The sequence below is a fragment of the Mugil cephalus genome, chromosome 15 (genome assembly GCF_022458985.1).
Source record: "Mugil cephalus isolate CIBA_MC_2020 chromosome 15, CIBA_Mcephalus_1.1, whole genome shotgun sequence".
In the NCBI taxonomy this organism is placed as follows: domain Eukaryota; kingdom Metazoa; phylum Chordata; class Actinopteri; order Mugiliformes; family Mugilidae; genus Mugil; species Mugil cephalus.
The window spans coordinates 10,786,431-10,811,878 of NC_061784.1; the positions used below are offsets into that span (position 1 = coordinate 10,786,431).

General features: G+C 43.1%; 2 protein-coding genes across 7 annotated transcripts; both read right to left on the bottom strand.

Annotated features, from left to right (window-relative positions):
* Positions 1 to 368: 368 nt before the first annotated feature.
* On the bottom strand, positions 369 to 7,886 carry fhdc3 (FH2 domain containing 3). The gene is made up of 12 exons (XM_047606728.1): positions 7,758 to 7,886; positions 6,496 to 6,981; positions 6,148 to 6,209; positions 4,262 to 4,364; positions 3,903 to 3,988; positions 3,696 to 3,796; positions 3,494 to 3,564; positions 3,227 to 3,334; positions 3,052 to 3,122; positions 2,779 to 2,896; positions 2,516 to 2,680; positions 369 to 1,661 (listed from the first exon to the last, which is right to left on the bottom strand). The coding sequence occupies exons 2-12, from the start codon at positions 6,919 to 6,921 to the stop codon at positions 609 to 611; spliced, it is 2,364 nt and encodes a 787-aa protein (XP_047462684.1). The 5' UTR covers positions 6,922 to 6,981; positions 7,758 to 7,886; the 3' UTR covers positions 369 to 608.
* Positions 7,887 to 8,958: 1,072 nt separating this feature from the next.
* On the bottom strand, positions 8,959 to 23,808 carry arfip2b (ADP-ribosylation factor interacting protein 2b). Of its 6 annotated transcripts, none has more exons than XM_047606731.1 (10): positions 23,514 to 23,808; positions 20,716 to 20,826; positions 17,683 to 17,715; positions 16,138 to 16,246; positions 15,138 to 15,194; positions 13,640 to 13,755; positions 13,285 to 13,506; positions 13,018 to 13,175; positions 11,907 to 12,081; positions 8,959 to 11,797 (listed from the first exon to the last, which is right to left on the bottom strand). In XM_047606731.1, exons 2-10 carry the CDS (start codon positions 20,812 to 20,814, stop codon positions 11,642 to 11,644), a joined length of 1,125 nt encoding a protein of 374 aa, XP_047462687.1. In that variant the 5' UTR covers positions 20,815 to 20,826; positions 23,514 to 23,808; the 3' UTR covers positions 8,959 to 11,641. The 6 variants fall into 6 exon arrangements, with proteins under 6 accessions (XP_047462687.1, XP_047462685.1, XP_047462689.1 ...); XM_047606729.1 differs by having other exon boundaries at positions 17,659 to 17,715; XM_047606733.1 differs by lacking the exon at positions 17,683 to 17,715 and having other exon boundaries at positions 23,514 to 23,807.
* Between the last annotated feature and the right edge of the window lie 1,640 nt (positions 23,809 to 25,448).

Here is a 25,448-nt window from a genome sequence, read left to right on the forward strand (position 1 = left end):
AAACCCCGCTGCGCAAGTAACACTCTCTCTCTTTTTGACTGACACCACCAGGGTGGCGTGAGGGCACCGCCAGCAGTGTGATGACGGCATCAGCTACAAGTTTAAAATCTGAATGGATAAACTGTACTTAAAAGAGACATTTAAATTTTGTTTTCCTAAAGTTAACGTCTATTCTTTCGGTACAACAGTCTAGTCGCACCGAGAGAGAAAGAAGCAACGGATGAAACTGAGCAGGCGTCACTATGGAGATGGTCACAGCGAGAAGACTCCCGAGGATTTCATTTCAAGGACAGAAAACACGTGAACCTGAAAAGCACCAAAGAGCACGGAAATGTTAAAGCCCACAATCAATATGACAAGCACAAATGTAAAAAGGTAAAATGTCACCCTTTATTGCATACAAAAAGACAAAAAGAAAGAAAGCTGCTGTGATTTTTAAAAGTGGGCCGACTCCCAAAAATCCAAACCTTCACAGTTCAAAGCAAGTCCACACTTGCCTTGTTACCACTGAAGGGTAAAAAAAGACAAACATATTTAAATAAACTTAAACACAGACATAAAAAAAAAAAAGACATACACTGTTCTACGTCTATGAATAAAAACTTAAATCAAGTATTAGGATCCTTCTGCTCCTCCATGTCAGCAGCTTTACTTCTGGCTCCGATGCGTCTGAAGAAGGATATAAATCCGGAGGAGCTCACTTGGTCGTCTGCGCGGTTCCCGGCGTCACTGCCGAGCGACGAGCCGACCGAGGTCCTGTCTTCCCTCGCGTGTTCTGTCCGTGAGCCGGAGGAGTACGACCTCTGGGACGAACCTCTCTGGAACAAGTCTCCCAGACGGAAGGCGGCTGCAGGCGATCGGCCGGTTTCATCCATGGAAACCGACCTGACGACCGGGCCCTGAGACAAAGCTCTCCGGGTGGGACCCTCTGGAAGAGACGCGGAACCCCCGGATGGAGACGCCGCACTGTCCTGATCAGCGGAACTGGGAGCATCGCTGTTTGACTTTTCCTGCTCCCAGACTCCATCGTCCAGCTCGTCTCCAGACGGCAGAGACAGTCTGTGTTTGTGTGCCTGCCTGGTTCGCGGGGGGTTGTCGCCTTGGGAGCAGGTCAAAGGGCTCAGGATAGTCCACGGGGAGCCCACGTCCCCATTGTTGGCAAAAAAGAAGTCTCTAGTCCTCGGCTGTGGGGTACTCGGGGTGTCGGGTTTGTCTTGTCCTCTCTCCGAACGTCGAGGAGTTCCATCGACACAGCTTTTGTTCGTTTGGTAGTGAAGCACCTTTCGAGCGACCTCACGCATCCTCTCAGCCTCTTGGTTTTCCAGTTTCGCTACTTGTCCGTCCTCTTTCTGCAGCTTCAGGTGTTTCTTCTCTGGACTTTCTTGGTTAGCGCGGGGTGTTTTCTTGCTTTTTTCTACGTGAGAAGCAGGGCTGCGTGCGGAGGGCGACCCTTCGATGGGGGGCAGTATGTTCTTCCTGCATCTGGTGACACCCTCCGGCACCGTGGAGAGGAAGTTGTTCAGGGCCGACTCCAGGCACGAGTCGCCGCCGCCGTTGGGCTCCGGCCTCGGCCCTGACATCGTGGAGCGGCGTTTGGCTGCTATGCGCATGCTCTCCTTCCGCTTGCGCCTCTGCTCCGCTTCTTCTCGCTCTCTGTTCTCCTACAGCCAAGTAAAGAAACAACGCAGGATAAACACAGGGTTCACATTTTGAGAACAATAAAAATGATTTGGAGCTTAATGTTGCCTTAATACAAAACAAATCCTTGGTAATGCTCCTAGATAGCTAGGGATGCGTACCGATACTCTGTAGCATAACGGCACCGGTGCTCACACAAACTTGGGTGCCCCTGTATTTTTAATTAGCGCTGCCTTAGCTCTATTGCTGTGCCACCGCAACACACTACAGATTTTCACCTGCTACGATGGAAGTGAACGTTCAAAGTGCCTAAGGAAAAATTGTCAAAAGTTTGGCTGTACTTCACCTCGAAAGACGCAGACTCGCCAACCTGAAACAAGTGCTCAAAGGCGATATTGTGCAACGGAGGTAACACCTCGAATTTGATTAGATATCTGACAACGCAGCATAGCATTTTTTTTTTTTTTTAAAGTCGAGAAACGTACCGTCTTTGTTATCCCGCGAGACCCCATGTGACTGTTTTTAATATCACAATTATGACAGTTTGTTGTGTATTTAATTTTATATTGGTTAATTTATTTCTTAGTTGTATTTATATTAATACTCTGTTATAACGTATAACTTTAACGTCAGAAAATGCCTTAAAAATAAAAAGGCACCATTTTTGGATAAAGTTTGTATGTTTTACATGCTTTAAGCACCAGTTTGGGCGCTGAAAAACCTTGACGATACTTATCCCTATTGATGGCAGCAGCTCAAAAAACTCAAAAAAACATGAAAAACAGCACAAGGTGTGAACCTGGCCTCCAAATTCACATGTATATATAAATTAAAAAAAAAACATTTGAATAGTACAGCGAGTCGTTTCTCTTCTTACCCGTACAGCCGTGTCAAACCTCTTGCAGAAGGAGTGAAAGATGGAGCAGCACTCGTCTAGTTTGAAGGTGGCCGGGTCTTCACAGAAGTACTCGGCAACGGCATCGCTCACGGCAGAAAGCTCCTTGAGGGACTGCTCCAGATGTGCGAGCTTGGCGTCAGCCCTCTGAGAAAAGAAAAACACACAAGAAGACGGATTCCAAACAGCGCGAAGCGTTCGCAGGCTCGCTTTGTGCTTTCACAAAGCGAAGGTCGAAACTTTACCAGAAAAAAGGTCTCCATCTGTTGTGCGAGGCCAGGGTGTCTGCTGCTGTACAATCTGACTTCCTTGACCTTCTTGACTTCCCTCTCAAAGTCTGTGATTACCTCCTCTTTACAGATTCTGCAACATTTACACGTTCGTCAATACACAGTAGCTTATTCCACCAAGATCAGATTGAAACGGATGTGTAAGAATATTTGATGCTGCTCTTAGTGAACAATAATCTGTTATATTAAATGACCAAAGACACTAGTCATTGTACTAATTGTAGCCACCTTGATGCCATGCCAATGTGATTGAGCTGGTTTGGGAAAGTCAGCAACTCGGCATCGATGTCCTCTGCTTGCTGTCGAGAGGAAACAATAATGGGTGAGGTCAACTAATAGTGGGGAGTTTTATCCTTTTGGACAAATGGAAAAGTAACCCCCTCAACTCTGACTCCAGCCTGACCTTCGCAACGTAGTGCATGAGGTTCATGCCGGGTTTGTTGGCCTTGGTGTCTGCCAGCTTGAGCAGAGAGGTCATCCTGAAGCCGATGGCGTTGGCGCTGTAACCGCCCTGGAGAATGAATCACTTTAATTAATGTTTCCATTCATCAGTATAATGAACGCTGCCCTCAAGGTCTGTGAAAGCCTCGTGGACACAGCTCAAATGCATCAGATGTGATACATTAGTGCGAACAACGGGAAAACATAGTTCTCAAGGAAAAATACCAACAGCGTTCATGTAATTCCCGGCCTTTAACACGAGCCGAATGACTGAGTGGAGGTTGTCACAGTCCAGTAACTCTAAATGGAAAGAAGAAAAGAAAGAAAAGAGACAAAGAAAATGTATCTAAGCGTCAGATGAGACCTGAGCGGTGTAAAGCTGCTGGAGGCTGAGACTGTTACATGATGGATGAATGAGTGGGAATCGTTACCATTAGCTGCTTTGGATAAGACAGCAATAGAGTTCTTCACCTCCTCCATAAGAGGAAAGAATTCCTCCCTTAGCACCATCGTTTTCAGGAGCTCCTCGTAGCTGAGACACAGCGACAGACAACAGCTAAGTACCACGTGTATACAAGATTTCTTTAACCGACACTGAATAAATGCTTGAGTAGCAAAAGCACTTGAGGAAAACTGACCCCGGCACTCTGAGCAGCTGCACCATGAACTGGTCAGCCTCAGGTAACGCAGAGAGGTTCCCACTGAATGAAAGCAGCTGCTTCACCTGCACAATGACGAGAGCGATTGCATTTATATTTCCTCTTCCACATATTAGGATTAAGGTTGTTGTTGGGTCACGAAGCGCGTTTGCAATAATCAACGTAAGTAATTCTTCTTCCTCTTCTTTTTAGTAGTTAAAGCAAACATCAAAATGTAAGTAAAAAAAAACACAACATGTAACTGTGCTGTACTCCAAGAGGGCAACAGGTCTGGTAGTTCTTAGACCAAAACAGTGAAGAGAATCAGGCCCAAACAATGAGAGGCCAAGACTAGTTACCTCATTTTCTTCTGGAAGCAGTTTACAAAGCTCTTTGAGTTTGCCTGTTCCAAATCTGAGCCAGTTCCCTTGACGGATGTCTTGTACCATTTCTGTCACAGGCCTGCAGAGGGAGACAAAGGAAAACAGTAACAAAGATGCACCAGTGCTGCGTTTCATGATAATGATCCCATCAGCCTTGTGTAGTCATGGTGGTTGTGTTTTTTGTTGGTTTCCATTCATGTCAAAACGATGTGAAAAATAAACCTTTCTTGAGGCATTTATATCTATAACTATTTTAAGTTGCATAACATTTTAAGTTGCATAACATTTTAAGTTGCATAACATTGCCAGCGTTGACCGCAGCAGGTTGTAAACCACCACAGTGCAACTAAGGGTATCGTTATCATAGTCATACGCGGAGAGAAATAGGTTCTGTTTTGATTAATAACTTCTTGCAGTAACTTCCTCCAAAAAACATCTGTCTACAGAAATGACAGCCTGCCCGTTGCACTGTTCAGTCGACACGTCACACTTTTAAAAAAGGCATCTAAGTGACGTCCAAATGCATTCACACAAACATTATGAGCCCAACAGAACGCTGAAAGTCACGCAATTTCAATTTGACTGAAGCAGACACCATTACAGCACTGAGGTGCTGACAGAGTGAATTTGGTATTCAAAGTGAGAGCTGAGTGAACGTCATCTTGATACTGTGCAGAAACAGTAGCCACTGCCTGTGGTGTCAAGATGGATTAAAGCACTAATAAAACGTTGGAATTTCCATTTTTAACACTACCATTATTGTTGAAATTAAAGTATTTAAAGCCAGCATGTATTGTAAATATATATACGTATGTAAATGTGGAGACTTTCTCAACAATAACGCAAGATCCATCTACCAGAAGCTTTCTGGATCCTTTATGTGCAGCATTGACCAACCGCGTTCGAGCGTGCTTTGTCGCCTGCAGTTGTGTGAGAGCAAGTTGTGTTTATCAAGCAAAGTCGTTGTAGTAGTTTTAGAGTGTTAACTTTCAAGATAATATCAACTGACAGGATATTATAGCAACCCCCCAAACTTCAGAAAGATGTAGCAAAAATAGACGAAATCACAGCACCAGTGAAAATCTGAAGTTTATAAGGAAACAGCTGACCTAGCTATGTATAAACGTAACTTTACAGTACAGCAGCACACCGATCAGGCATAACATTATGACCACTGACAGCAGAAGTGAATAACATTGATCATCTTGTGACAATTCAGTGTTCTTCTGGGAAACTTTTGGACCTGTAGATGTTACTTAGACATGTACCACCCACCTAGACCAGACCAGACACCCCCACCCCATAGCAATGACACACAACTTGATGGCAGCAGCCACCCCCAGCAGGATGTAGCCTGACACACAAACACAAAAACGGTTTGGGAACAACTAAACAAACACAGGAAAAATAGTACAGTGTTGACCTGACCTCCAAACTCACTAACAAAGGCACAAAGAGGCACAAAGAAGACCAACACAATATAATGTCATGCCTGATCGGTGCATGTTTGTATTAACAAACTAAGTCATAACTGTTAAAACAAATGTGCTGCTCTCACTGTTGCGGCCATTAACATTTAGACATGAAAGACATTTCCATTGATTTGCATATGGTCGATTGAGATAAAGGGCCCGCTGGCTGGGGAATGATTAACGCAGCACAGTCGCCAATCAAGATCCGTTTTTTCTGCTCGTCATCAGAGCTCAGTCGTGACATCTGCTCACCATAGTTATTTCTCTTGGAGCTCATCTAGTGCTTATTGTGTGACTCATCGCGACCACGTTCTTTCACAGTATCACACCAACACATTTGTTGCGACCGATATCACTCTCTGTTTTTCAGTTCAACATTAGCATCATTACCTCTTGAAATGTCTCAGGAAGATCCCGATGTTCATGCTCCTTTTGGAGTCAAGAATCGTGACCTAAAGAAAACAGAAACAAGGATCGTCAACACCTCTACATTCATATTCAGGCAAAGAGACAAGTTCATAGTTAACATTTGGGGAACCTCAAATTCTCCCTTTCCCTTTGCTAGTTCCTCTCTGACATCCTATTTAGTGTGGAACCTTTTTTTAAAAAAAAAAAAACACTTCCTATCTGCGTGTTCATTACTTCCCTTTCTTGTGCATTCTGTGTTAACGTGCCAAAATGTCTGCACCAGTTAGTGGAAATAATTATTATCATCGTTTTTTAATGCTGGCTATTCACCTGAGGCTCCTGTGGAAAGAGGTCCACGGCATTGCTCTTCTTCGTGACCCTGGGCAGCGAGGCCTGTTTGTCCATGTGGCTGAACAACTCCTCCATGCTCCGAATGTCCAGCACCAGGTCCCTCTGGGTCCGCTTGGACGTCCACACGTTCAGTTTGCCCAGGACACGCTGGCTGGGAAGGGTATCCCAGTTCAGCTTTTTCATGGAACGTCTTTGGAAATTACGGGAACCGAACGGAGGGGGAGGAAGGTGAGGGGGAGGTGGAGGCGGTGGAGGTGGTGGTGGTGGTGGTGGTGGAGGTGGAGGTGCCGTGGCTGTAACATGCATGGCCGGAGGTACAGGAGATGCTTGAAGATCCGAAGCATCCACAGGAGGAGGAGGAGAGTCTCGAGGTGAAGCTGATTTCAAAATCAGCACTCCCTCCATCTGTGTCTCTCAAATACACGAGATGATGGGAGGAATAATCCTGATGCTGACCACTCTGATCTGAACAGACAGGGGAAAAAAAAGCATTTTTGTAAATAAGTGTATATAGGTTTCAACTGAAAGTAATCACATTCCACTGGAAAAAACAACAACAGCATAGTCAGGAAGTAGAATATCACAAATAAAACTGATAAAACTGCATTTATCACGTTCATGTCATTTAAAGTAGTGTTACATTATATAAGTAAAGGCTAGTTTGTCAACATGGTGCCAATTTTACTTCCCCGGACTATGGAATATCACAAACAAAACAATTAAAGGTAGCTACTCCACATTACACCAAACTTCATTCAAAAAACTCGCCATTTAAGGGGAAAAAATATTCACCTAGATTATACATTACATTCGGCAAAGATGTCAGCCACCAAAACCGACCTAGATACACACTTTACTGTCACATTTGTTTCTGTGTACAGTTATTACCCGCAATTTATTGTCGAGGCTGTAGGCTTCTTAGGCAAATTAACGGGAAACAAATGCGGTTACACAACTTGGAAGAGGCGAATTGGTCCGCCGAATTATTAATGTCGCCACAAACCACTGAGGAAAATGACTCTTTGTTGTCAATTTACGTCTGTGCGATTCCCAATAAACGCGGCTTCATTAATTTCAGTTTTTGTATTAGCTGTCACTTCTCTCAACGACTCACAGACCCACAAAACCACTCCTAGCTTCACAAAACACTCAGCACACACCATGGTATACAAACAGGCGTTTGTTTGTTTGTTTTTTAAAGGCAAAAAAAATACGCTTCTTATTAGTTGTAGGCTACTTGCCGTGCTTTTAAAATGTAGCTGTCAAATGAAATGCTCGCTGCGGTGCGGCCTCGTGCTTCCTCTGTAGACTATAACGGTAGATTCAGGTAGACTCAGCCTGAGCCACAAACAGCAGCCGCAGGTACAGGCGCCTCCGCCAATCAAATTCAAGACAGTCCAGGTAAGGGAACGCCCACTTTGGGGGGGGGGGGGGGGCGGACAAAAAGATGGGTGAACTGACAATGTGGGCCAAGCCAAATGATTATACAATCAAAAATTATTGCAAATAATAGCCACAATGTATGAATTACTTATAAATATTTACATATATTATCATGCAGATACATACACTCATCAGGCATGACATTATGTCCACCTGCCTAATAGCGTGTCGGTCTCCCTTAGGCAGGTATTGGCAGTGACTTGAGTCACGATACGATCGATAATTGCGATATTATGATATTGCGATATATTTCAATATTCTGGATAGTTCACTGAGAAATTTTAAGTGCAGCTTAAAACACAAGTTTCATATATGTACATCAGATGACAGTGACAATTCGTTGGACAAACTGAGTCAAAAAAACAATATTAATCCAAACGATCCATTTCCAATTAATGCACTTGTAGAGAAAAAGTGGTGGTGTTGTTCACCATAGGCCCAAAACATGACTTTCTCTTTTAAAATCGATATTGTATCGGAAGAAAAGGTATTGCAATATATTGCCATATCGGTATTTTTTCCCCACCGCTACTTATCAGAGAATGGACATGGGTCTTCTGCAGGTGTCCTGTGGTGTCTGGCAACAGAATGTTGTTAGTGGGTACGGAAACTGGAGATCAGTTAAACACCTTGTGCTGTTTTTCATGTTTTCTGTGTTGTTTCTTAACCGTTTTTAAACCGGGGTGAGCGGTACATTTTTAAGTAACATCCACATGAATGCCAGGTCCAAAAGCTTCCCAGCAGAACATTGAATTGTCACAAGATTGTTGATGTTATTCACTTCTCCTGTCAGTGGTTTTAATATTGCGGCTGATTGGTAGAGAATAGACAGAACAGCTGCACTCAATAAAACTAAAAACCATGCAAAATTTACTCTTCTATTAGAAAAGCCTTTTTTTTATTTTTAGATGCTTGCAGCCTGGTCTTACCGCAACACAGTGCATTCTGGGTGCAGTTAAAATGAGACGAAAGAGGAACCAGAAGAAACACACACCCGTGTCATTTGAAAATGTGTACTTTTAATTTTGTTCCCTTGGGGTGGGGAGAGGGACTTTTCAGGTCTGAGTGAGGAATGAAGGCAGAGTATCACATCAATCCATGACACAACTTCATTTATCATCATAAATACCTTGTGTGCGATCATCCATACAGTACAATACACAAACTCAGCCTAGAAAAACATTGATTGTACACAGATAAAATATATTTTATAAATCTCGCTTCTCTCTTGGCAACAATCTAAAGACTGCTAGTAGGAGTGACTTTGAATGCTCGTCACACTTTCTTTTAACTTACCGAAGGTTTCACAACTATGGAACAAACAAATTACAAAAAAACAAAAAAAACATCTTGTTTCCATTCATTTTGGTGTTGGGGTCAGGAAATTTCACGGGGCAGGTTTCGGAAAAGAGGAGTCACATTTCTTTGATATTGCTTTGTGATGGTCAAACAGACCAGGAGCTGGCCAGTGAGAATATTATTATTAATTTCGTAGCATCCACAAGTGAGCTTGTACAAAGTTACTTATCAGCCAAAATTAACACACCAATTTATCACACATAAAAAAAAATAAAATAAAAATAATTCTGGAAACAGATATTCATGAATATTAGTATTAATTGTGATATTCTCATTGATAATAATTACACGTCCTTACAAGTGCAGCATAAAAAGTAAACCCGACTTTCTGATTCGGCTTCAGCCAGTTTCATAAGTGATATCAACGACTGTAAGCACGGCGTTAGGCCAGACCATGCGAGCTAGCGCACAGAAGCAGAGCATCAGTGCAAGCACACGTATCTGAACCTTTACTTTGGACCGCTGCCAGCCATGCAAATACAAAGGAGACGAGAAGCTGGAGGACTCGCCCATTAGCTGATGGGGCGGCCTCATAGAGCGCTGCTTTCTGCTGCTCGAGGCCCTCGGGAGTTAAATGCAGCATCGTTTAACATTCATTATCTTCACTGCAGATACCGAGCACATTTTTATCAATTCTTCACGAGTTGGTCAATTTGTCTGGCCTGAGTCGTATCTTCGTCCCAGTAAGATGCACAATGTCACACCCACAAACTGAATAATATTCAATTTACAGTGTCGCTTCCAACAGGTTAACATGTGACCATGATAAATACAGTGACGCGTTAAAAATAAAACATATGTACTACCGTGCCAATGTTTTGTCTTTTAATGGTCAACGATTCATGATTGCTTTCTACAACATGGATGAATCATCAGCGTCATCACACTCCTCAACATATTAGGTAGGTAATCTTCAGTGTGAAGAAAGGTAACCATGGACAAATATATCCTGCTTTAGGAGCGCTGAGAGCCGAGTATCGATGGCAATGAGACGACTTTGAAAAGACAACAACGCATTTCAGTGTCACGTGTAAATGTGAAAAACAAAAATGTAATGATTTCGTTTTCCATTATCAGTTAAACAACCAGGTGAAACCAGTCACATTTGCTGAAATGTAAGTGACTGTTATACCCATCTTACATAGGTACATTCAACACTGACGATTAACCGACCAAGGATCATTAAACAAGCCGTGCAAACACAGTCTTTTAAACATCCATCGTTCCTCTTTGGGTGATAAAATTAGTAAAGACCCGAAACCAGTTAAACTTTGGGACGTTGTGGCAGTGTTCCTTAAATGATTGTTGCATATGTGAATCGAGGAATTCGAAGAACTTTCAAGTGAAATCGGCGACATTTCTGACGATTATGGACAAATCACCGCGGCGCTCGCGGTCCAAAAACTCCAGAATGTATTACCCAAACAGCACGCTGTCTTTAAATCAGAAACACAGGAGCGAGAACAGAAGAGCCGAGTCAAAGACGTAAACTAATTAGAAAACAAAGAGATGACATGTTAATCAAAAACTAAACACAGTATTCGTTAATCACAGGCTACAAACGATCATGTGACGTGTATCTCAAAAGTGAAACAGTACTTAATTTGAAAAGTACATTGATTTGAAACTGTTCCAGTGTAGCATACAAATCCTTTTTACATGTAGGTGGAAATCTTTATTTGTCATCCTGCAGGCCATATGTACATTTAATACACTGGCTCGTATACATGGAGGCACACTAGGAGAATGAGAAGGTCTGAATGTTTTTGGAGTAGTGTTTTGTTAGCGTCTTAATGGTTTTTACCATTTTTTTTTTCCTTCTTCATCATTATTAATGATGGCGTGTGGGGTTGAAGTTTAACTCAGAGCACTGGGAGCACTTGATGAGTACAATAATGGCCACAGACATGACTAACACGAGCTCACGCAGCAAAATAGTGTCGGAGATGGGAGGGGGAGTGGAGACGAGAAGAAGAGAGGGGAGGGGAGAGGTGATACGTTTCTCTGGGAACAAAGCACAAACAGAGGCTAAGGTGGGAGAAAGAAGTTTGGAAGAGAGGCACTAAAAGCCCCCTGACTGAAACTGACCACTTTGTTTCCTTCTTCATTTAACCTACTCATCAATTAAACCCTGCAATTCGTCAGTCCCATCCTCCCTCGTCTGTCCAGTCATCCAGCCACACACACTCCTCTCTTCATCCACCGAAGTATCTGCACGGGTTTTCCTCTGTAGTGGTCCTCTGTAGAGTTTGGGGTTTTTCGACAGGTAACAGGTGGAGGTGGTGGAGAAGCAGGCTGCAGGCTGCAGGCTGAGCAGGGCCTCTCATTGCTCCTCTAACCAGGAGGGCTTGTCGGCCCCTGGGGGCCTCAACTTTATGTTAAACTGCTTCAGCGTTTGCTCCAGCTGCTGCTGGTTGCCAGCGAAGTACGCCGAGATGGCGTTATGGAAGAGGAGGAGCTGCTTGTGCATCACCTTAACCTGGGAGACAGACACGGGGGGGACTTGGTTTGTGCATATCACAAAGAAAACACATCAGGTCGACCTAGATACTTAGATATTTTTTAATTTACAAGCTAAAAAAACTCACCTTATTCTCCTCTAGAAACTTGAGTTTAATGGTCACGTCTGAGCGAAGACGTTCATACTTGTCCTTTTGGACTTGGTATTGTTGCTGAGCAGCATCTATACGGGCCATGGTTACAGCATCCTTGGGCCCCATACTCAGTTCTTCAAGGTCTGTTCGGTAGGCATCAAACTCCAGTCTGGACACACACAAAAGAGGAGAGGATATATAGAGATTTGAGGAAAATTTGTAACAGAATCACTTCATCATGGGAATGAAATAGCATAGTTCAGGTATGTACTCAGATCAACTGGCCACAGATCATTATCGGCCGATATGGTACCTAAATAATTTGATCAGCCACTTCTATAACGACCAGATGATTCAAGAATTTTCTGGTGTTTTGTAATGTCTTGGCTGCGGCACCGGAGCTGCACAACGCAGCAGGCCTGTGCCCCCAGAGAAAGAAACCAGAAACCGGCTCCTCGCACGCTGCGTGTGCTGGTGTCAGCAGCCAAGCATCATCCCTCAAAGTGGACAACCGCTTTCGTTTTGGCGCAACAATAAAAAAAAAAAAAAAAATTAAAAAGAAAAAAAAAATACTTTTGCAGAAGTCTACACAGCTGTTTGTTGTTTCGTCTGCTAACTTACTGGAACTTATTTGTGTCAGAGCTGGTGTTGTGTGCACATTGTACTTCGTTTACTACTTTCTATCAACTTACAATGTATAAAAAAACAAACATCACAGTGATTTTGTTTAACGTCTTTTCAAAACCTCACTTTGCATATAAATGAGTAAAAGACCTTGTGATTGCCTCGGTCAGTACCACCTTTTGGCCACTTGGGGGCAGAGGAGACAAGTTGGCAGACGTGTTCTGTTAATATAATTCAGCAGTTATGGAGTAATATTGGTCATTTGGATTCACACTTCTGGCCTTTTGATGAAGTCAAATATCTAAATATTACTATATTAAAACATCTGCCTGTTGCAGCCAAAAACAATACTATGAAAGCAGTGAACAAGCTTCTGGCCAGGCAACTACACAATGAGCTAAAACTCACTATAAACGCTGATTATCACATAGTTTACACATTTATTGTCCAGATGAGGAGACTTGATGCAACATGTGCTCACCTTGCATTTTCATACAGCTTGATCGTCATCAGAGTGTCTTCCATTGTCTTGTTGACTAATGTGTTGATGCTGGACACAAAGAAGTTAATGGCACCGAGTAAAGTCTCCCCGTTCTTACACAGCAGCTTCTGAGTCTCTGCATTGTAGCCGAACTCGTCCTGCAAACAAGAACAGCTTTTAAATTGTGTCTAAAATAAATGAAACGTGTGTATAGCGTCATTTAAAAAAAAAAAAAAGAAATGTTTCATGATAAAACCCATGTCTCACCCTCAGCTCTGGAGATTTCTGACTGAGGTCAGCGAAGGTGTCGCCCAGCGCATGCTGCGTCTGCACCATGTTGTAGAAATGGTTGGTCAGCGCTCTGGCCAATCGCAGCACGTTCTCGTATTTCCTCTTGGTGTCCCTCAAAACTTCAATCTGAGCCTCCAGCTCCAGGTCCACGGTCCGGGAGCCACGGCCGAAGCGCTCCGAGATCATTTGCTTCGTACACTGAATCACACGGACACATCACCAACGTGATTTAGTTTCTTTATGGCCATCGAACACAGAGCATCAGGGCGAGAAGTGGAACAGCCATTTATCCAGAAAGCAATTTTCGGTCACTTTGAGGAGCCTCACATACCTTGTAAGTGTTGAGACCCCACTTCCTCACTGTTTCTAGCTTTTCCACGGCCACGCCACGGGTCGTTTCTTCCGCCGTCATCGACGAGCTGCTGCTGCTGTGGTGCATGTTGGAACCTGAGAGACGCGCAGAAACACACAAAGCACGATAAATGACAAAACACCAGCGACGGCTTCGGCGGACGAAGAGGAACACCCAGGTAAGGTTAGACCAAAGAGGAACGTTAAACTACTAGTGCATTGACAAAGACAAAAGTGGGGACGTTTTTCCTCAAATCTCTTCTAATATCATCTTCTAAGCTGCGGCCAAGCCTCAAACCGCTGCAGCACACGTACAGGAGAGACAGTCAGTCAGAGAGAGAGGACGTAGCAGGAAAATGGAGGTGACAGACATCACATTTTATGAAGCGGTGATAAAAGGTAAAAAAAACTCTGGAATACGTTAAAGCCTAAAATGTGATGAATCAAGGCTGAGGCGCCTCTCGGGTCCTTTCCATCCTCCACAGTACCTTGGCGTTCATAGGACTGGCTTGTTATGTGGCAGATGGCAGAACTGCTTGGGGGAAGGCTACTTCGCCTGGCCTTCATACGCAAGTCTGTGACAGTGAATGGGTGATGGGTGAAGTGGGAGGGGGGAGGTATGGGCGAAGGATTGATTTCAGGTGAATATGGATGAATTAGGGTGGGTGTGGGAGTTATTTATTTATTTTTTTTAAAATGATGGGAATGGGATCGGGATTTAAAGTGACGATTTTAGGTTTTAACATTTATTGAAATTGACAGTGAGCCAAAAAATGCAAAGGGGGGGGGGGGGGGGGGGGCAGAAATGACAGACAAAAGGGAGAGAGGCAGAAGAGGAGGGAATCGTGGAAGGACGGTGGAGGACAAACACAGGCAAGATGAAAAGACAACATTTAGTGCATGACAAGCAGAGAACAATGCAGACAAACGAGCAAAGAAGATGATGATGATGATGAGGACAGTTTGAATTGTAGGACACAAATAAACTGTTTGGGAAAAGTTTTCCATGAAATAACAATAAGAAGAAATGACTCATGTTTATTTATTTTAATATCTTCGCTGTGACTTCTCAGTCACACGGGGACAAACGTGGAGACACTTTGTTTTGCAAGGCAGATTTGGAAATAAGAATTAAGGCTAAAGGAGTGTGCACCCATTACAAGCTGATCTTAAAGGAGAACCCAACCACAGAGCAGAGGAGCAGAGTGACACTGACACCGCCCTCCTCTCTAGTGAAAAAGAAAATTAAGAAGAGATGGTTCCAGCCGTCTGAGCAATCAGACACTGGGTATAGAGAGCTACTTTCCAAAATGAGATTTACACCACGCGTGAGGGTCATCGAACATATTACAGATAATGTTCTTGGGTTCCGATCCTTAAAAACAGCATTAACTAGCTTGAGGTTTTTCCGTAAATAAACACGACATCTCATTTTGGATAAAAGCTCTCCATTGTAATGTGAATTTGGTCTCGGCCACCTAAAGATGCAACTGGGATCCTTTTGTTAAACTCGGCATTGTAGCGCACGGCAGGGCCTGAGAGAGAGAGAGTGGGACAAAGATGAACAAACTTTAGTGTTAAATAAGCGCTGAAGTGCGCCTGTTGTTTCCCTATGAAACTGTATATGCGGTATCACGAGGAATAAACTCCCAGACACAGTGTATTAGGTCCATTTATCTTTCAGCTCTGCGGCAACAAAAGGAGCTAACTCAACTTTCTCAGTGCTGCCGTACGAAGTGACTATTTTAAATATTTTACACGGACAGTCACAAATTTAAGAACTAATTTTGGAGGGAATTCCAGTCGGTATAAAATGTTTTAATAGCGTGGCTGACAGAAAAGTAGAGATGCACTTGTGGTACCTTCAGTGGGTTTGAAGTTAAACGTGGTCAGTGCCCGGCTCCTCCTACGTCCCGGTTCATTAAAAATAAAAAATAAAAATGGGCAAAGCACTGGAGCAATGGAGGCGATGTGGGTGAATGATGTCTGGAAAGACTAGCTGGCAACCTGAGACAGGACACCTACACCTTGTGTATTCATTCGTTTCAAAATCTTTATTATTATTTTCAAAATGATTATTGTTGGTATAATTCAATACTCTGTTAGTCTCTACAATTTACAGAGGAAAAAATAGAATAGATGTAAAGAGAGATCTTGGGGTAGAATATTGACCCACAATGGGAATAAAAAGAGGTTTATTAAAACTTAAATCTTGAGCTTCTCTAATGTGGAAGAGAATGGAAATAATGGAGATTTACTCTGTGCCCTTAGTCGTGTATTAATTTAATCACATATCATTTAAACAAGTGAGTTACATAAAGATGCTGCATACTGCAAAAAAAAAAAAAAAAAATGCCTTAATCAACCTTTCTCCTAAAATATTTTCAACCTGGTGACAATCCACCAACCACCTGCACAGCTGACTAGTGGATAACTTCACATTCTTGTGGACACGTGGCAGATGTGTCAGGTCTGTACCTTTGATTGAGCTGGTGGGGATAATTCCCTCTGCTGTTCCTCCATAGCCCCCAGACACGATGCTGGTCTCGTTCAGGTTGGGACCTGACACCATCACCTGCTGAAGGTCCTGCAAAGTGCGTAAATAAAAACAGCGCAACAAAAAAAAGGGAAGGATAGAGGGTTTTGTGGGTTTGGAGTGGGTCGGGGTGGGGGTATGAAGACAGGAGATTATGACTTGACTGTTAAATTACGACAAAAGACTGTATGTTATAAACCTATTCACACTACTGGGTCAATCACTACTAAGGAAGGAAGGAAGGAAGGAAGGAAGCTAGGAGAACTTGGGGGAAGGACAGGAAATACATGAATAACGTGTCAATAATTAACCTGGCTGAGCCAGATCTCCTACCATTTTGTTCCTGAGAGTAAGAAGGACTTTTAGTCACAGTTTACACAGACTCAGACCGTAACCAAGGAGTGACTTCAACAAACTATGCTGAAGGGAATACACAAATAAACCATTTTGTCCACTTAAAATAATCACTATCGACGGCCTGGCTGAAGCTGTGGATCATGGGGTGAGGTGTGTTAAGAGCCACACAATCCCTTCAGTGTTTTCTTTAATTTGACTCATTGTTTTTCGTGAACTAGTGGCGGAAAATAAGCAGAACAATGAGAAATGAGGAACATGTTTTACTTTGGAAAACAATAAGTGAGCATAAAATCCTATGACAGACGTTTTTAAATGTTCCAAATACTATAACTATGAGTTACTTTAACTATGAGTGAAGTCTGTCAGGAATCTTAAGTGCACACACAAGTCACTTTGGGAAATCTCTAAGGAGGAAGCGGCAGAAGAATGCCCTCGAAGGGAAGCAGCTACTTCCTTCCTGTAAACATACACAAACCGTATGTTTGGTATAAGAGGACGTCAAAAAATTACAACTCCTAAGGTTTTTTTGCGCTGTCGGAGGCCGTGTCAAGTCTCTGCCTCGGGGCTTCGCCTGTTTGTCGATACGGATCCGATAGCGGAGCCTTTCGACTTAATTAGCGGAACACAATCACATTTCTAGGTTGAACTGAAACGCTAGAAAAAGAAGTGACACGACTATACATCCACAATACAGCATTAGTAGCACATGATGATTATTAACATGACACAAGGTTTTATTTTATCACCCGACACCCACCACCAAAAAACACACACACACACACACACACACACACACACAGAATCTAGGCTACATGAGCCCACTCAACACTACACACTAGATGACTTTAAACCTAATAATCTATTGGAGTCAGGTTGTTATGTTGAGCTATTTATTAACACAATTCAATATGAGGGTTATCTATCACAACACCTGGTTAGTAGGGAGGTTAACAAGCTGCACGGTGAGTTGCAATGAGAATTACACGTTCAGTATTTTGTGTGACGAACCAACAATACAAGGCAATTTAAATCCCCCTTAAAGTCAAACCTCTGAGAAGTGCTACACACCAACCACATACACGCAAATGCACAAATGGCCTGCTCACCCTGGTGCCTCTGGAGCTCCCTACCTTCTCATCTAAGCTCCACTGCAGCTTTGCAGCCTGCACAGACATGGAGACATGGAGGAGGAGGGAGGGAGGGAGGGGGAGGGAGGGGGTTCGACAAACACAACAAGAACATAAAAAGAAACAAACAGAAAAAGGAAAGGAGACAAAAAAAAGAATAATCCATGACTGAAATCATTAAACAAGGCAAAAACGATGAAAAAGAAATCCCAGAGAAATAAATAAAAATCATCGTAATGTCCACAGAGAGCAGTGATGCAGGATGGAGAGCAGTGACGAGGGATTTCGACAGCGGGTCGGGAGCTCGTCATTTGTCTGGTTCAGGTTAAAATTTCGAGTGGATCGTCTCGTCCACGGGGGCATGCTTTTCATTTCCAATGTGTTACAGCGGCTTTGCACCTTTGCTGCGTTCGCTGCCGCTATCCGGCAAAAGAAAAGGCTGATTGAGAAATCAATGTGTTTATTCAAAAGACACGGACATTAAAGGTGATTCAACATTAAGGGGAAACAATCAAGAGGGAACTGTGAACACACAAACATCCATATATCGAGCATCCAAACTCCACGTTTTGACAGTTCTCTACTGTATCATGCTAGTTGCTTATTTTCTGCAGACACTAAACCAACAGCAGTTTCTAAAAAAAAAAAAAAAAAAAGTCTGTTTTATCTCCGCGTTCTCCTTCATCCTGTCAGTGTGCCTTCTTATTTTAAAGGCCTGCCTTGTGTTGTGGCATCTGTTCGATGTGGGAGGAAGCTGACGCAGACGCTGACCCCTCCCTGGACGCTTTGTTTACACAGCGTTTGTTTTCTGGAGATGAAGGAAACTACTGCGAGGCCTGCTATGGCACCATGGATGAAGAAACCTCTTCTGAAGTCGCTGCAAAAACACTCAGGACATGTATCTTCTATTTATATACTCATAAGGACAAGAAAATCACCTTTAGGAAATTAGCGTACAGGCTTCTCAAAGTAAACAGCGCTGAGACGCTGATGCATTCGAGCCATTTGCCAGGACGCTGCTGGCAGTCAGTCCTCTCTCTCAGTCACAGTCAAGCTGCCAGTCACCATCTCTGTTCTGACGCCACGACAACCGAAAGCAGACTTCTGCTCCCTCTCTCTCAACCTGCCAATCTTCATCTCTCCGAGCTCGGGGGCTACGCGCGCTGCCGGGAGCTTTAAACCCAGAGCTGCACAGCAGATATCAATCTGATTTCAGAAAAGGCTTTCCACCCAAGGACAAAGCGCCGCCAGCTTCAGATTAATTGCGGAGTTGCCATGACGACCGGTTAATATCCAGAACTAAACGGTGCAGCTGAACACTTCTCATACATAAACACGTTCGGGCTGTGGGTTTTCCGCGCCGCACGGCTGAACTGACTTGTTTCGCCGTGAAGGAAGGAAGCTTTTTTTTTTTTTTTTTTTTTTTAGTGCTTTACACGGAGCCACGCATAGTTTAGTGAGCAAATAAAGCGACTAACTCCCAGCGCCTCCTCCAGGATCTTCAGTCTGTTTGTCCAACAAGGTGTGCCTTTGGTTGTAGGAAAATGAGCAACCTGTTTCAACTTACTCTGCAGGCCCACTGTTATTACATTCTAACTGAATCTAACTAAAACACACAAAATGATAAGGGGGGGGGGGTTTGCTGGTGCTCAACCCTCGCTCTGGAGAATAGCGGTTTTTGGCTACAAAACGACCCACGAGCGTTAAGGTTAAGCCAAACAAAACAGAGATGGGTCTGTAACCGTATACGTGAGGCCAAGAGCGGTGTCGGTGGGAACAACTGGTTCCCAAGGAGACAGCTGGAGTCCAACAACAGATTTCCCACTGGGATTGCCTTCCACAGTTGTAGCTACGACACAGAGGCGGCGCACGACAAGCGAAGCAAAAATAAAAACAATCAAACCCAGACAGAAGATAATACGTAGTTCACACTAAGACTGATAAATCTCCAATGAGGAGCTGAATAAAGGCGCAAACTGAGAAAAGGACAAAAAGGTGTGTGCACCGGGAAGAATAGCTCCTAAACTGTATTTATTGTGCCACAGAGAAGTGCCACGTTGTGTGTGTGCGATGGAGGGAACAAGCACACCTGGCTAATCTCGTGATAGCCGAGAACAATGACCACGAGGTCAACTTCAAACAGCTAAAGGCAGGAGTTTTACTACCACACAGTCACACGAGCAGTAATACCACTAATTAACATCCAGAGCCCCAAACAGGCAGGTACGATTTTCTTTGTGTGACTCAATGTGAAGGACGGACCCCAGTGAGGACAAAATCATTTTTGATATGATAGTCCTGAATTACATCTGAGCTTCATGAAGGTCACGGCATTCAGCATTTGTTTAAAATAACAAATTTGTTGACTCAACTGTGTTTTCCCTTCAGAGGCGGCGGTTTGCAGCACTATTGTTGCACCGACACATGTTTCTGTTATTACAAGAGTCCCATTTTGGTCAGTGGGCCAGGCTCAATAACGTCAACACATTCAACTCAAAGCAAAGTTTAACAGCACCGCAAACTACATCCTCTGAAACGATCCTACAGTTGAATAATCAGCTTATAAACTGAGCATTATAACAATCATGAAGGGTGGAGGGGTGTGGGGGGGGTGGGGGTTGCGTTCAGGATTGTTCCATTGGAAAACACCAGAAAGCAGTTGTAAACTTACTGTGTAGTAATGAATCACTGAATCCATCAACTGAAAACCATCAGTCACTGTTAGAACTTCAACAAAGCACAACCTACAAATACACTTAAAACTACAGTTTATATTTTAAGCTACAGGAAAAACAGTATGATAAATAACTGGCGAGTAAATGAATCCAAAAAGGAAGAACTCTCTGTCCCATCACGTGCTCCCATGCAGCTTGGTTTCGAGAACGCAAACAGTGTTTTGTTGACTTGGGATTGCAAGTGGGTAAACAGAAAGGGTTTTTTCCACATGTGTCATCTTTTGTAACAGCTTTAAATAAGAATAAAAACCATCCCCAAAGGCTGCTGTCGGCTGACCCAGCAGTCGCTGTAGCTGCCTACCTGTTCAAGGCTGTCGTCCTCTGGTAGCGTCCCTGTGTCGCCGTTGCTGTTGATGGGAATCTCCATTGTGGCAGCTTTGCTCATGATGCTGTCTGTCATAATGCGCAATGTCTGTGAGACGCAAAGAAAGGACAGAAAAATAAAGCGTGAAGACCTCAAAGTACAGACTGTAAATAACGTTAAAAAAAAAAGGCAAATGTGGAAAAACCGTGAGGCCGAAACGCTGCTTTGAAGGAGAGAGAGACCAAAGGGCCTCGTCAAAACAATCAAATCATTTGACAGACGGGAATATAATTACCACAAACAAGTGGGTGGGTGGTTTTCAAAGAGCAAGGCAACCGACCGCTCAGCATAAAATAAAATAAAATAAAAATAAAAAAAACACCCATGAAAGCCCCACACACAGGAGCCGCCGCTACAATGAGCCGTCTGGCTTAAGTGGCCACTCCACTCTAAGAGCTCAGACCGTTCACTACCAGCGCCCACTCCCTAAAAACACTACAACTAAAGGTGAGGCGGCGAAACGTTTACGTCCAACCATGTCTAGAGATTTTAAACTGATTCAGCCTGTTACAATCCACACATTTAGGTACATTCACAAGGTCATCATAATATTTGCTGATATTTGCACAAGCAGTAATTTTAGCGCCTATTTTTGGCTTGGATGGGAATAATGAATTCACAGTTTAATGAGTTCCCTCCTTAATGACGCATCTGTGTGTGTTTGTGTGTACTCAAATGATGGTGCAAAACTGAGGCCAATTTGAATGCCCACGTAAGTGAAAGACACTCACGGTGGTTTTCACATGGCAGAGAAGGACGTCGGTTAAGCAATAATAAAGTAGGTGATTAATTATGGATGTGTGGGCATCTTGTGGCTGTTTACACCCGTGGAAAAGTCCTTTGAAGCCGAGATTAATCAAACAGCGGTGAACCAAGTGTGCTGTGTTATGTGCTGTTTACCGTGGGTCTTTATATATTTGTTCTTAATCAGGGTACAGCTTGTGCTGGCTGCAATTGATGCCGATAACAGACAATTAACGACGTGTTACCTGATAGGACATACCACAAATGGAGCATACCAATAGAGTAATAACTCTATGAATGCTTAATATCCATTGTGTGAATGAATAAATCAACTTCTTGTGGGTTTTGTTATCAGGATCTGTTATGACACTTACTGGCATCAATGTCACAGATGTTGTTTGAAGGCAGGTACCAGTTTACATTTACTCTGACCTCGCCTAGCCAGTCTTTCCCATTATAAACGCACTCCGCTGCCGTGCCCCAGTCTATTTCCTAAAGGCACGACACCTCCCTGTTGACTTTACGCATTAGATGAAGATGTTGTCTGAAGTCTACTCTGTGCCGTCGGCTTTCAGCACCTGTGTCTCTGAAGAACTGGTGACATCTGTAATCCAAACCAACTAAATCTGTAGCGTCATACGTAGGAAGAAACCCTCTAACTGGTGAAATGCAAGATCAAACTTTGCTGAATGAAACACGGAGCAAAGATATTCTGGAAGAGATGTTGAATAGCATCTCCACTGGAGGCTAGCTCATGAGGCGCAGTAGTTAAAATGAATGCATCTCGCATAACAATCGAGCGTTAAATCTTAAAAAAGGATTATGGTATTTGGCATTTGTTCAAAACTCACTGGGAACTGATGATTCAACTGTGTTTTCATTTTGGACGCTGTGGTTTGTCATACAAATGAATTATATTGTGTTGTACTGAAACATGTTTCTCTAACTTCGACAACCCCGTGTAAGTCTGTGGCCTGGGTTTAATAACAGAAAATAATCTTATGTTTAATTAAAAGCAGCTTAACAGCACCATGAACTACACCCTCTAAAATGATCATCCCGTTGATTTACTGCCTTTCTTACCCTCACGGTTTCAACATAAACGAAGCAACATAACAGTCGTGAAGGGGCGTGAAGTGCAGGACTGTCACATTAAAATCCTTTTAATTAGTTTATCTAACCTACTGGCAAGTGTATTGTTACCAATAAGTGTCGTGAGGCCAGTGACAAATTGCAACCAGATGATCAAGACCAGGGTGTCAAACTCATCTGAGTTCTGGGGCAACATTCAGGGCTATTTGATATCAAATGGGCTGAACCAGTAACACAACCCAGGACAATTAACTTGAGAATGTTTACATTTAATAAGCCATCCTTTGAATTTCCCCAATGGGGATCATTAAAGTAGTATCTCATCTTCATTTTTTATCCACTTATCTTACTAAAACAAATTAGGGATAGCAGTTATATTCATTTCACGAGTTGCAGTCCATGCTGCGACCCAGATTAGACCCTGTGTCGGGCCAAAGCCCGCGGGCCGCATGTTTGACACCCACGATCAAGAAATTAAATGAAATAGATAGTCAATTAACAGAAACTAACAGCTTCGAAAATTAAGTATTAAAAACCCATTATAAATGTAAAAGGTAGAGACAGGGAGGAGGCTGACATATGCTGTCTGGGAGATAACAGGTGCACCAGCACAGGTGTGCAGTCATCTCTCTTTCTCTAGATTTAGGTATCCAGGGCCCCACTGTTCAAGACAGTGGGGCTTTATATAAAGAGTAAAAATAACCGATTATACGCTGTGCTATATGAGAATAACACACAAGGAGTATTTATGGATGGAAACGAATTTCCAGAAAAGGCCTCCATCACCCACACACAAAAGTAGAAGCTGGTTACATGGTAAACATAGCAACATTGGCCAAATGCAGAAAGATTAAATCTCACACGTAGATGAAAAAAAAAAAAAAGGCGGTCGGACTTACTGGGTGCTCGGTCCCGTCGTAAAAAAACGGAGCTCTCCGGGGAAGCTAACGCGGAGCTAATGCCAGGCTAACGACGGTGCATCCCAGTTCATGCGCGGCTTCAGAGGAGAGACTGACGTGTCTTTCTTCAGTCCGGAGGAAATGCCGCCCGAAGGGAAACAACGCACTGCTCCTGTTAAAGGATATTACGGTGACATCTTCAGGTGAAGTCTTGTTTTGGCTGCGCCGCCGGTCGGACTCGTCGTAAATAATTCTGACTATTCTGTTTGATGAAGGCTTTACGGAAGTGACGACATCGCTCCCTTCTCCAAGCAAAGAGCGTCTATTTCTGGCAAGATGGATCACTCGTTACTATTGCCGGTATGTTATCGGCTGCTAACGTGACCGCGTTTCGCGTTTGTACACCTAAAGCATGAATATATGACACCATATATATTTACAATATAGCTATTTAAGCGAAAGGAAGCGTTAGTAAACGCTGCCTCGGCCCATCAGCGGACGCGAGTACTAATATTAACGTTAATGCTGTGAAGCACAGACAGAATTTACTTTATAAACACATCTCTCAACTGTATTGCCATCGTCACTAGTTTCAAACTGACTGAGTACAATTCGTTTATTTTACTGATCAGGCGATGCCTTTTATTGTAAGGAATTAAATATGCAGACTGAGCCAATCTGCTCATTCAACGTCGAAGTTCGTGCCTGGACATTTTGAACGACGTGAGAGTTCTCGAATTTTCCTCTTTACGGCTGCAACCCATCTTTGGCAGCATCTTGCAGGTGTTGCATGGGTTTAAGCAAGCTGCTGGCTGCTGAATATGAACTCACATTGATGCTAGTCGTAGTTAAGTTTATTATCTTATCTCATAAAACCCCTAACATTGGCAGTTACAGCACACAAGCAGGACATCCCCAATCTGGAATGCAGCCAATGCAGCCATGCTTTCCCTACATTGACAAGTCACTGGCCAAATGTTTACTTTAATCTAAGAAACCCTACGCTGTAGCTGCAGCAGCAAATGGACTGGTAACATTCGTGTACTGAACTCATCCTTTTTGTGAGTTATAAATCCTATGTGAACATATAGTTTTCACAGACTGAGCAATTTACAGCTAATTGCACGTTTTGTGTTACTTCATTCCAGTGCAGTCTTTAATCAAAGGCCATAGGGTAGTGTGGTTGCAGCATAACGGCAGAGCAGATAAGCATGCAAGTAAGAGTGACAACATCACAAAACACAATACAGTCCAAGGGCAGACGATGGCAAACGCTATTCAGTATATTCTGATTCGCATTTGGAACAAACTAGATTTTCTGTAGGGTATATATTTTAGTGACTGCGGTAAAATAATTAATTAGAAATATAGTCATGTGTTTTTGAGTGTACTGAATACTATTTTTGGCCTTTAGAAGCCGACAGCTTTCAAATCAAAAGGCATGTTGAAACAAAATCGAGCCATAACGCCCCTGCCTCACAAATAAAGGGCTGTTTATAGCTGCAAGGAAGAGGAGAGAATACCTACTGTATGGAAACAAACATATAAGTGAGCTGTCCTATTCTAAACATACATTCATTAACATACAGTAGCTCAACACTGTGAGTGTAGAGGGGGAGTGTATAAGGTATTAGTTTTAAATGATAGCATCATTTAAAAGCATGAGGCAGCAGTGTGAAAACATGAAAGCCAGAACTCCAATAAGAGCTTTATTCAAATTGAGTATTTGTTTTTCCCCTACTGTTGTGTGGTAACCCTGCTCATTTTACTTGTAATTTCCATATCTCTGTTTCAAGAGCACAGCATAGCCTCAACACTGCCCCCTGTGGACATGTTTCAGCATGTGATTTCCAGAGAGAGGAAAATTTCCTTGTCCTGCACTGCTGTGTGCCTCTTGCCCAAGCAGGCGTAACTCAGCATTTAAATTTTTTTAAC

Excerpts from the sequence above, each read along its gene's own strand:
- fhdc3 (XM_047606728.1), bottom strand. The coding sequence starts at position 6,921 with ATGGAGGGAGTGCTGATTTTGAAATCAGCTTCACCTCGAGACTCTCCT. Across the intron at positions 3,565-3,695 it reads CTTATCCAAAGCAGCTAATG|AGTTACTGGACTGTGACAAC; the intron begins GTAACGATTCCC and ends CTTTCCATTTAG. Across the intron at positions 3,335-3,493 it reads CCGGGAATTACATGAACGCT|GGCGGTTACAGCGCCAACGC; the intron begins GTTGGTATTTTT and ends TTCATTCTCCAG.
- arfip2b (XM_047606729.1), bottom strand. The coding sequence starts at position 20,814 with ATGACAGACAGCATCATGAGCAAAGCTGCCACAATGGAGATTCCCATC. Across the intron at positions 17,716-20,715 it reads AGGACGACAGCCTTGAACAG|GCTGCAAAGCTGCAGTGGAG; the intron begins GTAGGCAGCTAC and ends ATGTCTGTGCAG. Across the intron at positions 11,798-11,906 it reads AGTTTCTAGAGGAGAATAAG|GTTAAGGTGATGCACAAGCA; the intron begins GTGAGTTTTTTT and ends TCTGTCTCCCAG.